Below are 13386 nucleotides of genomic sequence, written 5' to 3' on the forward strand. Positions count from 1 at the left end.
GACATTGTGGGGCTGATTCAGAGAGCTATTATTGAATTTAAAGTGCTGAATTAGAATAATAATTTGATCAAAATCAAGGGCCAAATGTTGTGAGAATTCCCCTTTTAAAGCGGCAATCAATTACATGGCAAAATCAACTTGGTTTTGTACTGTGAAGGATTGCTGCTTTAAAAAGAATGGGAAAACTATCCCAAAATCTCTTGCTTTCTGATTCTCACACCCTATTACATGTGGTCCCAGGTGTCTGGTCTTTACATCTGGGTAACATAGATAAAGAAGAGAATCTTTTTACTAGTTACTCAAGCCTCTTATAGTATGTTGATTGAGTCCTTAAGCTGTAATGTGTATTGAACTGTGGCGCTCTGTATTTGTACTCTATTTTTGTTGTTTATTCTATGTTATGCCAAGTTTGTTTCCCTGTACTGTTCCTTTGTACGGCGCTGTGAAACACTCGTGGTGCCTTATAAATAAAATTATAATATTAATAATAATAATAGTTATAGTAGGTGGAGGGTTAACGTGTTGATTGCGCACATCACAATTTCCAAAAGCTAAGCACATAGGTGAATCCAGTAACTGCAGAACAGAACACTATTTGTCCTGGGTATTTCAAATCCAAAGTGCAGTCATTTAACCTGTCTGTTTTCAAAAAAATGTTTTGTCATCAAAGCTTAGGTATGATTTTATTGTAAAGGACATAAATGAAGTAGTGTGAGAAGGATCAAGAGAGCGCAGATAGAACGGATGACATCATAGGAACACTTGTTCCTTAGATCCACTCTGATTACATTATGTAAGGAAAACAAACACTACAGATGAAATGCTTCTTAACAAAAATGTAGGTGGCTTTAATGAGTGTGCACACATTACGGAACCCCAGTGTTTTTAATTGTATAAAAAAAAGTAGAAAACCTTTCAACTCTATGTACACAGCCAAAACTGTTTACAGGTGTCAACTTAAAATAACATATGTCATGAATATACCATCTGTAGCTGACACCTGCTTATTTTAATGCTGGGACTGCACATTTAAAGGCTCATCATACAAACACAAAAGGAAAAGATCATGTCATAGCCTACCCTGGTATCACTGTGTGACAGATGGTGGAACATAAAATGGATGTATCAGAGTTCATTACCTCAAGGACTAGCCCTAGTGATAAGTGCTCTTAATGCCACCCTATAGAGCTGTGCAGCACACAGATGCAGAACTGCTAGTGCATTTACAATATGTGACTTTGAGAATGATCATCTGCGACTGCTACACATGGTACATTCCAGACTGAGGGCCTTATTCAGATCTGAGCTCAGTACAAATTTTTTGGAAAATGGGCAAAACCATGTGCACTGCAGGTGGAGCAGATGTGACATGTATAGAGAGAGTTCGATTTGTGTGAGTTATTTTGTTTCTGTGCAGGGTAAATACTGACTGCATTATTTTACAATTCAATTTAGATTTCAGTTTCAGCACACCCCACCCAAATGTAACTCTCTTTGCACAGGTTACATCTGCCCCACCTGCAGTGCACATGGTTTTTCCCATTTTCCAAACAAATTTGTACTGAGTTCAGATCTGAATAAGGCCCTGAGACACGCACATACTTACTCAATTTTGTAAGGTAGCTAAAGGTATAAGATACAGACTGAGAACTAGTGCCAAATTCCTTTTGCATGGTAAAAATAGCTCTATGACATTGTTCCGCAGAGCAAGAAAAATAGAAAAAGACTGAAATGTGATTGCTGGCTATAGGTCCCATTATTGTGAAACATCTGCACACTCCATCAGCAATTTACCACACAACTCTCCTACCACCTCTTGCATAGGAACCAGGGTGGGGACTTAACCCTTTCAGTGCCAACATCTCTGTGAGAGATATACAAAATATCCACTAAAAATACCAGTGTCGCTAACACTTGTTATGTAAATTCAAATAAAAAAATGTAGTGTAAAAAAAGATATAAAAAAGGTAAACATTACAGGTCATTATGATGAATAAAATTGTTTGCGTGGCAATTTTTACACCTATTTTGACAAATTCACTTGGCACTCTAAGGGTTAAAGTTGTGTGTACACTAGGTTTGTACAGGTACAGGCACATGGGCCTTATTCGAGTTCACTCTTTCAGACAAAATCCCTCTTAAGGCCCCCATACACTAGCAGATTTTGGTCAGATTTCAGCCAGATCAGTCGGATCTGGCCGAAATCGGACCAAAATCTGCTAGTTTTGATGTCCCCTCAGATCCGATGCGCGGTCCCGTGCGCATCGGATCTGCGTCGGGTGGTCGGACCTGCTGCACGTCCGACCACCCGACTTGGGACCTAGTGGGGCGGTGCGGCGGTGGAGGGAGCAGGGGGGGCTGGGGACGCTGCGGGGGACACAGGCGGCATAGAGCCGGCCGGGAGCTGTCAGTAATGAATAAAAAAAAAAGCCCATACAATGAATGGGCGGCCTGTGATTGGCTGAGCGCTCTCTCAGCCAGTCAGCAATTGGCTGAGAGAGCGCTCAGCAGCCAATCACAGGCTGCCCATTCATTGTATGGGCTTTTTTTTTTATTCATTACTGACAGCTCCCGGCCGGCTCCCCCTGCCCGGCTCTATGCCGCCTGTGTCCCCCGCAGCAGCCCCAGCCCCCCCTGCTCCCTCTACCGCCTCAACGCTGTCCCCCGCAGCGTCCCTAGCAGCGGGGGACACAGACGTGTCCCCAGCAGCGGGGGACACAGACGTGTCACCAGCAGCGTCCCCAGCCCCCCCTGCTCCCTCTACCGCCTCGCTCAGATGCTGTCCCCCGCAGCGTCCCCAGTAGCTGGGGACACAGACGTGTCCCCCGCAGCGTCCCCAGCCCCCCTGCTCCCACCTCTGTAGTCCCCCCCCCCCCCTGCTCCCCGGGTTTTTTACATGTGATAAATCGAGACGATTTATCACATGTAAAAAATGGCACATCAAGTGCCAATCTAATCAAGCTCCCCCGGGGAGCAGCCGGGGAAGCTCAGGGGGAAGTCGGGGGCGACTTGTCCTAAGGACAAGTCGCTCTAGTGTATGGGGGCCTTAAGATGGACAAAACCATGTGCACTGCAGGGGGGCAGATGTAACTTGTGCAGATCTAATTAGATTTGGGTGGGGTTTTACTTCAAAGTGAGATCTATATTGCAGTGTTAAAATAAAGCAACCAGTATTTTCCCTGCAAAGAATCACCAAAAAATCACCAAATCTATTTCTATCTGCACATGTTACATCTGCCCCCCTGCAGTGCACATGGTTTTGTCCATCTAAGAAGGATTTTGTCAGAAAGAGTGAACTCGAATAAGGCCCATGGTCTATACATTTGCACATATTTAGGGGTCTATTTATAAATTTGCCAGATAACTTCTGAAAACAGGCTATTTTAGTGGGTAGCCACAAGTATTAAGAATCCCCAAGATTTAGAGGGGTCAGTTATGTAATGTATGGTATACAGGGGTCAGGGAGGTAGTTTAGGGTATCATAGTGTAGAGTATAGAGGGTCCATAATGTAGTTGTGGGTGTACTGTATATGGGTCAGTAATGCAGTGCAGGGCATAGAGGGTTCAGTAAAAATACTATACCATGTACTGAATTAAGATGCAAAATCCATGAAAAGTACAATCTGCATAAAAAAGGCATAGGTCAAAGGTCCAATACAGGTGACCTGCCCCACTTTTTGTACTATGTATTATAGTGCATAAACTAATTTTTTGTATTGGGGCGGGGGAGTCAAAGTCAAAGGGAAATTCCACTTGAGCTCCACTTAGTCTAGAATGGGCCCTGACTCTAGGTCACTGTGGGGGACGCTGAGTCCCAAGCTGATTAAGCATGTAGTGTGACATCATGAAGCAAAAAAAGACTGCAAGCTCCAACCCACTGTTAACATCTTCAGGGATATTGGTACATATGTGTACATACACTTTGACTTAAAAGAACGGTTATTTTTGATTGCAAAGCTTTTCGATGTTGGATAATCTATAGGATTGCGATTCGCACAACAGCAGTCATCTCTGAATGACCCCTTCAGACAGCTTGAGTGCATGGTTCTACACAGCGTTCGACCTCTCCGTGTGGTGCATTGGCTGCACCTTTGTTAGTGTAACCCGTATGCACTATCCTGCAATATGGTGGTGGTCAATGGCCCACTCTTACCGAGCATTATGGGCTGGTGAAACCTTATCTGTATAGTGTATTCTCACCTATTTCTAGTATTACTTTTCTGTCCTGACTATTCTTTCCAGTTGCAGAAGGTTAATGTTTATGGACAAATTGTCAACAGGGAACAAAATCAAAACAACTGTTTTATGAGTACCAGGGTGCACATTTCAGAGGATTGTCACACACACAGCAAATGCACATTTTTTTGTAAGTCCAAAAATAAGTCTGCTGTTACCCTCTGACATCTCCACATAGCAATTTATATAGAGGAAAGCCGAATAAATGGTCTGCAACACTAAGCCATTTTGAGGTTATGTCAAGTACAGAGGGAAATTAAACAGATGGGACCATAAAAGAATATTTTGGGAGCAAGAAAAAAGTGGATAAGCCAGACGGAAGGTCTATTTTACAGTAAACTATTACCCAAATTAGGAGTGTCTGCACTGGAGAAAAAAATTAGATTATGATTTATTCAGACAGAAAATAAATTCAAAGACTGTATTTCCAATATATACAGTATGTGTCTTATATCTGGCAGGAGATTTAAAGGGGATCTACATGCATAAAAACTAAAATCATTTTTTTATAATACTGTGTGGTTAATTCAGATATTATTCTCATGTCCTCTGAGCCGATATTTTAAAGAAACCTCTATAATAATAGAATAAGACTGTGTGGGTACATATTTAGTGTGACATGGTGTTAACTAAAGAAGAATATCAAAATTAAAAAGCATACATAGTAGGTCACATTGTCTAAATGTCATACTTGCCTAGTTTTGAAAAATAGTTTGACAGAGATTACATTTGGCAGTAGAAATTCTTGCGGTGTGCTGTTGAGGGGGCGTGTCATGCTCCACCCAAAAGCCACGTGTAGTGTCATATATGCAGGGCAGGCGACAGGGGGGGTCAAGGGGGACAAGTGTGATGGGCCCCAGAGATCTGAAGGGCCCCAGAGTTTCCACGCCCCAGCATGGCCACTGCCTGTACTAGCTGGCCTGCCAGTGACCTTTGGGGCCCTGCCGTCTACTGTGCACCATCTGTGTGTGTCTGAGTCTGACTGACTCACTGTGTGCCACTGCCATCTACTGTGTGTGAGCAGGGCCTGGGGCCGCAGGCGCACAGCTGTACCCCCCACTGGTGCTGTGGCCTCAGTCTCTGGCTCTTCTACTTATACTGCGCATGCGCGGATCATCTGTTTCGCACTCTGCAAAAGACCTGCCCTGCCTGCTCATAGTGCTCAGCGTTCTTTTGTGAAAGTGACAGGCCAGCAGCAGCCAGAAGCCAGCAGGAAGCAGCAGCCAGGAGCCAGGCCAGCAGGACTAAGAATGAGAGAAGACCGCACCTGAAAGCAGGATCTGGAGCAGCGAAAGGTTAAATGAGGCTCATGCAGAAGAGCAATGTGTGGATTTGAGATTAGGTGGGGGGCCCCAGAAATTTCATTGTACAGGGCCCCAAGATTTCTGTTGCCGACCCTGCATATATGGACATATGTGTACTTAAATGCTTGTTGGGAGATATTTCTATATAACCTCCTTAACTGTATTTTTTGAATATTTGCTTGTATTTATTTATAACAAAATTGCTGCATGCAAACTTGTATTTATTTGATTGCAACCATTTGCTATTATATTTATTTTCTTCTCACTCAGCATAAGATCCATGATAATACATGTGATGCCTATGGAATAAATTACAAATGCAATTTAACCTTGAGTAAATTCTCTTGGTAAAAAAAAAAAAGAAATTACCGTTCCCAATCGTCGTTCATGTGGATGGTATGAAAAAGTTCAAAGAATATTGTAAAAATTGTGAAAAAAAATGATGTCATTATTTTTATATGTTAACCATTGCCATCTTCACCTTTTTTTTATATGTCGATATTGTCAATGTTGACTATATAGTGTCAACCTATTGACTGTCGACAGACATTATCGACCTCTCATTTAGATGCTGAGAAACCTGTGGAGGAGATTTAGCTGGCCATTTGGGGAAGGTAGTGCTGGACCCTCACTACGTTATACCATTTAACTTGAATAATTTAGGCCTACATACGGTCCCCTGGTTCCCAGTATTGTCTCTCCATACAATCCTCTTCACTTTGAAGTGGGTGGTATGCGGTATAACGACCTACTCTTTCAGGGTTTCGTTGAACTATCTGAAAATTCTCCTACTCCTTCCAGGAGAGAGGGAAAATATGCCCTTCACTGTCCCCCTGCTACCACGTATGGCCATGTAAATGACAATGGTGTAAAAAATAAAAAATAACATATATTTTTTAAATAAATACCCTTTTCACATTGAACAATGAGGGTGAGATTTAATAGGATGAGATATTCAGAAAGTGAGAGATTTTGGAAGAAATCTCCAGTTTTTTTTAAAACGGCAATCATTTACACTGCAAAATCAAACTGGTTTTGCAGTGTAAATGATTGCCGCTTTAAAAAAACTGGAGATTTCTTCCAAAATCTCTCACTTTCTGAATATCTCATCCTATTAAATCTCACCCTGAGTATCAAGCTTGTGGGGTTAAAGGACCATTACATTTCCAAATTGTTATTTTTATATATGGACCATTAAGGTAAGATGTTATTCAGTGTTAATCTAACATCATACAGCAGCTCTGTTATAAAAAATAACAGCAGCGTCCAAGTTCCTCAAACATCAGAAGCTACTTCCAATACGCAGTGTTTTAATTGACATGGTCAACCAGTCAAAACAGTGCCTATAAATCTTTTGTGCTGCTATTACAGAGCAGTATCTACTTCCTAACATGGCAACCTGCTGCGAAGGAGAGAAAAAAAAAAAGCAACTGTTGGCCTTTGGTTGCAATTAATTGCTGGACTCAACTCATGTCAAAAAGTTTTAATTGGTCTTCAGGAATGTGATTTGTGATCATTATCTTAAGTAACTATTAAACATGATTCTAACAAAGAGCATAATATATTAGTAGTAGTAGTAGTGGTACTTGTGTATTATCATGGCGCCCACTACTCCATTTGCGTAAAGGGCTATTCACTGTAGTGAAATTGCATCGCATCGCATTGCATGCCATATCGTATGGAATGCGATGCGATTTTCCTATCTAATGTATTCACTGCTCTGTGTTAGTAAATCCATTAAAAAGATAGGATGCGATAAAAAATCGCATCGCATGCCATTATTGTATGGCATGTGATGCGATGAGATATCGGTTCTGATGGAACCTAGAATAATGCCATTTAATGGTAAAATGACATATAATGTAATTTATTTTGCCCCCCACCCCCCCACTATCCACGTCATCCTGAAGCGTGGCGAGCGCAGGGAGCGCAGCGAGGGAATGCATAATATATGTAACATAATACACGTCCCCTCGCCGGGCTCGCCACGCCTCTGTCTACCCACTCATTCGGTAAGTACCGGGTCACTAAGAGCTGTTTTACTGTCCTGTTTTACTGCTCACTGCCAGCTGACTCTAGATACAGTGAGTTATATTACCCTTACCCTGTGCTTGAAACTAGAGCCAACATGATATGTGTGCAAATGATATTGTTCACAGATATATTGGGTGTACACACCTGCCGAAGGCCTGCAGATATATCGTCGCTCAAATGAATGATATATCTGTCTAGTATATACCCAGCCTAAGAGCTGCATGTGGGGGAGGTGGCAGATGACATGAGAGAAAGTACTGTATTTTCATATAAGGTTGCAATTGTATGAAATTGGAAATTTTAACTGAATTCTGGAGAATGTGAGAAATATTTCCAGTGTTGTGGGGTCCCTACAACCCCCCACCTACTATGCTAACACCCTTCTTTCCTTTCCCCTCTCCATTAAACTAACACCTGTGTCTGTGTCCGGCAACAGTGCAGCACCTAAATTAATTCAAAGTAATGGACTATATATTTGCTAAATATATATGTGTGTGTGTGTGTGTGTGCCTGTGTGTTATTAGGATAGGATTGAGTATGACAGCTCTGGCTCATTAATCCCAGAAAAGGGCTACATGAGGATGGCTCTATCTGTGTATGTATATATATATATATATATATATATATATATATATATATAGTTGTGATAATTGATATATTTTGGAGGTAGGTTCTGTAGGTAGGGGCCCCACTGCACTGCTTTGCCTGGGGGCTCATGATGCTGTTAAGATGGCCCTGGGCTATTACCATCTTCACACGCAGAGGTGCATAGGGAAGGTTTTTAAGGGTATTCACCTAAAGTCACTCTACACTGGCAAAAGATGCATACAGGGATGTTGGCAGTGTCCAACGAAGGGGTAAATGTACTAAAGCTTATTATATCCTTTCTCGATTTCATCCTAGAAAATTATAGAATTTGATTGGTTGCTAAGGGAAACATCAGTTCCAATGTGTGCTTTTTGTTTAGGTTGTAAGATAAGGGCAAATAAGCTGAGGGCAGATTGGGAGTCTGTGCTCGTACACATGATCTGGGACAATCATTGGGTCCATTGGTACGCCTTACTTCGACTGTCTTTCTTTAAAGCGCTTTAAAGAGATGACAATAAAGGTGCCCATACACGTTACAATTATTGTATACAATATCGCATCTCGGTTTTGTGACAAAAAGTATGTGCTGCACATACTTTTTGTACTAGATCTCATCTCATCGCAAAACCGAGATGCGATGAGATGTGATATTGTATACAATAATTGTAACGTGTATGGGCACCTTAACATAGAACTTAGTCTGCAAGTCTACTTAATGAAACTCCTCTTGATCCAGTCCAGTGTTTCACTCGTTTCACTCACTTCTGTAGTCAACTTCTCTGCCTATTTTCTGTAATCCTTTATTGTGGGAGGTTTAGAATAGGTGCCCATATGAACCCGGAAAAGGTAAAAAGGGTAACGAAGATGTACAACCTCATATCTGTCCTACAGTAACACACTCCTTATAGAAAAGTCAGTGCCTGAACAAGGGTTATTGAAATATATAACACATTGTAAAGTAAATCATTCAAGAGTTAAAGTATCAGGGGAAGCTATCCTATTAAGCAGTAAGAAACGGTTTCCATGGTCACCTCACTTATACAGTAGCATGGTATAACTGAAACATCTTCATATATATATATATTTATATATATATATATATATTTATTATTATTTATTTTTTATTTTTTTAAACAATGCACCCTCTACTGAAAAAGGTAAAATGGTATAGGGAGAAATCGTATGTACTTAATTAGCAAATACAACACACAATTTTACCAGCTTTATAATTCCTTAATATGTAGGGCCTTAGTAATTAAGAAGAAACCACAAAGAACTACAGCTGAAATGGCACGATTAAGTTGATCTGTTTGTGCATGTGAGACATTGAGGGAAATTTACTAAGATGGGATTTCTATTTCACATGGGATGTTGCTATGGGCAACCAATCAGAATCTGCTTCTTTGTTATTAAGCACCGTCTAGAAGATAATAGATAGTATCTAATTGGTTGCCCATAGCAACATCCCATGTGACATAGAACTCACATCTTCGTAAATGTCCCCCATTATCAGTAGATTGTTGGCTAACTAGGACTATGCAACCATTTATTTCACACATCGATAATATTGTGAAGAAAACAGACTATAATATTGGGTGACACAGCTAATACAAAATATAGGAATAAAATCACTGACTATTGAATATTGACCCATGTTATAACAGAAGAATAGCCCATGAAATCACAGCAATTGAAAACAATGTCATGCAATTTCAACTGAAAGGTTTCCCTGTTAAAAGCTTTTGCAGACTGGAAAGGAAAATCTGTATTATGTAATTCAGCATGCAATCAGTTTGAAAAGCCTGAAATTTTCTCTTTCAACATGCAACATTTATTACATTGAGCTGCTTGGTCGGGGAGTGATCTATGTTGTAGTCCTGCTGGAATTAAAGTGATTGCATGACAGCACAAACTCTTACCTATTGTAGTAATTACTGTAATAGCAAAATAGAAGGAGCCAGCAAATTTCCACTGCTTGCCTGAGCGGTGAGGCTCAGACTGCAAGACCACTCGCTCAATCTCTCTGTAGTCCTCGTCAGAAAAATGATATTTCTTTTTTAGGTCAGTTCTCTTTTCCTCTAGGATCCTTTTCCTCGAGCTTTCAGATTCCGATTCAAGGGCATCAAAAACAGCAGCTCCAACCAACAGATAGGAAAACATGCAGAGAATCAGGGAGAGAGTCCGTATATTTTGCTTCTTCATTTTGTGTAGGAATAGAATGAAACTGGACTTAAACATCAAACTGGACATTCGTTCCAAGGCTAACCTGCAAATGATCACATTCTACGGCTGCCCGTGGCTGCAGCACAGGGGACTAACAGCTGACAAGTGCACAGGCCACCGGTGACATCTGAAATGACAGGAGAACGCTAGAGGGTGAAAATGGCAAATTTCTACATTGAAGAAAATAGTTGTCATGAAAGTCTTCTCTGTACATTTGACAAGTTTCAGTCTCTCTGTGTAATTCTAAGCAGATCTCAAACAAAACTTTCACAAATCCACTAAACATCGATTAAATCACCTACATCACCTTCTTTTTAGAAATATACTGACATTATAGAATCTAATAAAAATGTACATTATAAATCTATTTCATATATGTCTGCGGAATATGTCATTAGGTAAACAATGTCTACACTAGGTTGACATACAAAGGGGCAACCACTATCGGTCAACAGTCAACACATGGAAAAGGTCAACATGCAATAGGTTGACATGGTCAAAAGGTCAATACAAGCAAAAAGTTGACATTAAAAAAGTCACCAAAAAAGGGACTTGTTCATACTGTACCATCCCAGTGGATGAGGAGGGGGTATATAATACTGTGCCGGAGCACGGTAAGCGCAGTGATATACTTATGCGCTGTCCATGTCGACCTACTTCGACATAGACACCTTAACATTTTTTTAAAAGCCTCATGTCGACCTTTTTCATGTCGAATTTTTCAATGTCAACCGTCTGCTTCTGTCGAACTTATGACCATGTCGACCTAATGCATGCCGACCATTTTCATGTGTCGATCTTTTCTTTGTTGACCAATAATATCAACCACGTTTTCACTGTAGACACTGTCAGCCTAACAACCCATCCCCCATTTCTGCAAGGGATAGAAGAAACGTAAAATACAAAAGTCATCTGTGTTTTGTTCCAGAGCCAACAACTTTAGAATAATGAAAAGTGTGTACACTATATTAGAGTAATAGACTTTGTGCACACTACTGTATATTAGAATAATGAGACTTTGTGTACACTACTGTATATTAGAATAATGAGACTTTGTGTACACTATATTAGAGTAATGAGACTTTGTGTACACTACTGTATATTAGAGTAATGCGACTTTGTGTACACTATATTAGAGTAATGAGACTTGTGTACACTATATTAGAGTAATGAGACTTGTGTACACTATATTAGAGTAATGAGACTTTGTGTACACTACTGTATATTAGAGTAATGAGACTTTGTGTACACTACTGTATATTAGAGTAATGAGACTTTGTGCAAACTATATTAGAATAAAAAAAAAAAAAAAGTATCAAGGTTACAGCATATGAGCATATATTATTTGATGGAAATTTGATAATCACTAGCATGAATATAATAAGTATGTTATAATTACAGTAGTGCAAATTTTCTTAACACATACTGTATTAACTATATTTACAAGTTTAGATTGATTATTAGATAGATAGATAGATAGATAGATAGATAGATAGATAGATAGCAGCCTGACAGACATATAACAGATAGATAGATAGATAGATAGATAGATAGATAGATAGATAGATAGATAGATAGATAGATAGATAGATAGACAGACAGACAGACGCAGGTATGTTTAGCTTACCTCTTGCAGGTGCTACTTCGGGGCCTGTGCCGCTGCTGCCTAGGCAACCTGCATCCTCCACATTCACTCTCATCCTCAGGACCCCTACAAGTGTTGGAGAGATGAGGCTCCCGTAGCCTGCGTTGGATTAAACCAACGCCACGTCCACCCCCGTGCATCTGACTCCTCCACGCCAACACCCACTCGCGACCCGCCCAGGAGTGGGAGCCGTGCAACGTGCAGACATCAGCGCTGACTCCTCTCCATCACTCCTCGGTGCCTTTTGAACTGGCCCGCGACAGGCTTCTGTCTCAGCAGATGTGGGGGCACAGCGCCTGCGCGGCTCGTTAACCCTTGCCTGGGGACAGAAGCGCCTTGGAGACGTTCCATAGCAACAGAGATGGCAGAATTTTAAGATTTTTTACTCCCACTTAGCAACAAAGAGCTTTAGATCAGCCTATCTGCAGTACCGACCGTGCCAGAGCAGCGAGCTCACTGGCATACTAGGTGGCCATATAGTGCGAGTCCTCAGTAACATTAGTAGCCAATACATATGAAGATACATATGACAGACAGGGGAGGATGCAGGGGGGGGGGGGGGGGGGCAGCAGAAGTCGCCTGATGAGAAAGTTGCCTGTGTAGAGAAACGGTTTAATACAATTTGGTCCTATATAGAACAAAGAAAAGGACAATGGGCAAGCCTACTGCTGCTGCTGCTGCTGCTGTATTTCTGTCTCTATCTATTTGCTGTATGCTCACAATAGCATTTCCAAATAATGGGAAATAGTTCAACTTGTGTGAAGATTCAGCAGTTTGTAGGCACGTGAAGATGTACTTGTAATAGCCATAATTAGTATTTATTATATATGAACAGTTTGTTATAAAGCGCACGCACACATATTTTGCAGCGCTTTACAGAAAATATTTAAACGTTCACATTGAGTCCTTGACCCAGTGGGGCTTACGATCTACAGTATATTCCCCTACCACATATACACACCACACTCATTCTAGTGTTAATTTAGTGGGAGTCAATTAACCTTTCAGTATATTTTTGGATTGTGGGAGGAAAATGGAATACCCGAAGGAAACCCTCTCAAGCACATGGATAAAATACAAACTCCACCCAGTTAAGGCCATGGTGGGAATCAAACCCATAACCTCAGTATATATAGTCACTCTAGACCAGTGGTGGGGAACCTCAGGCCCGGGGGCCGTATGCGGCCCCCGTAGCCGGTCTGAGTGGCCCTCCTACCCACCCAGCGGCTTTGCCGGGAGTCAAGCACAGGGGACTTCTTGCGAGAGGTCGGTAGTTCTTGCGAGATTCCTCTTAATTAACAGCATCCGGAGACTGTCAGTCCTATTCAGCGACAGCCGCCGGAGCGTGGGACGGCT

The 13386-nt window shown here is 41.2% G+C and overlaps 1 protein-coding gene across 1 annotated transcript in view; it reads right to left on the minus strand.

Annotated features, from left to right (window-relative positions):
- Positions 1 to 12464, minus strand: part of LOC146008108 (potassium channel subfamily K member 9-like) — a 39400-nt gene extending 26936 nt beyond the window's left edge. The window contains exons 1-2 of the mRNA XM_083147046.1: positions 12013 to 12464; positions 10082 to 10512 (exon numbers count right to left, since the gene is read on the minus strand). Coding sequence (XP_083003172.1) covers positions 10082 to 10412 — 331 coding nt within the window. The 5' untranslated portion in view covers positions 10413 to 10512; positions 12013 to 12464. The remainder of the gene's footprint in view (positions 1 to 10081; positions 10513 to 12012) is intronic.
- Between the last annotated feature and the right edge of the window lie 922 nt (positions 12465 to 13386).

This window comes from Crinia signifera, chromosome 6 (genome assembly GCF_055691185.1).
Source record: "Crinia signifera chromosome 6, ASM5569118v1, whole genome shotgun sequence".
NCBI lineage: Eukaryota > Metazoa > Chordata > Amphibia > Anura > Myobatrachidae > Crinia > Crinia signifera.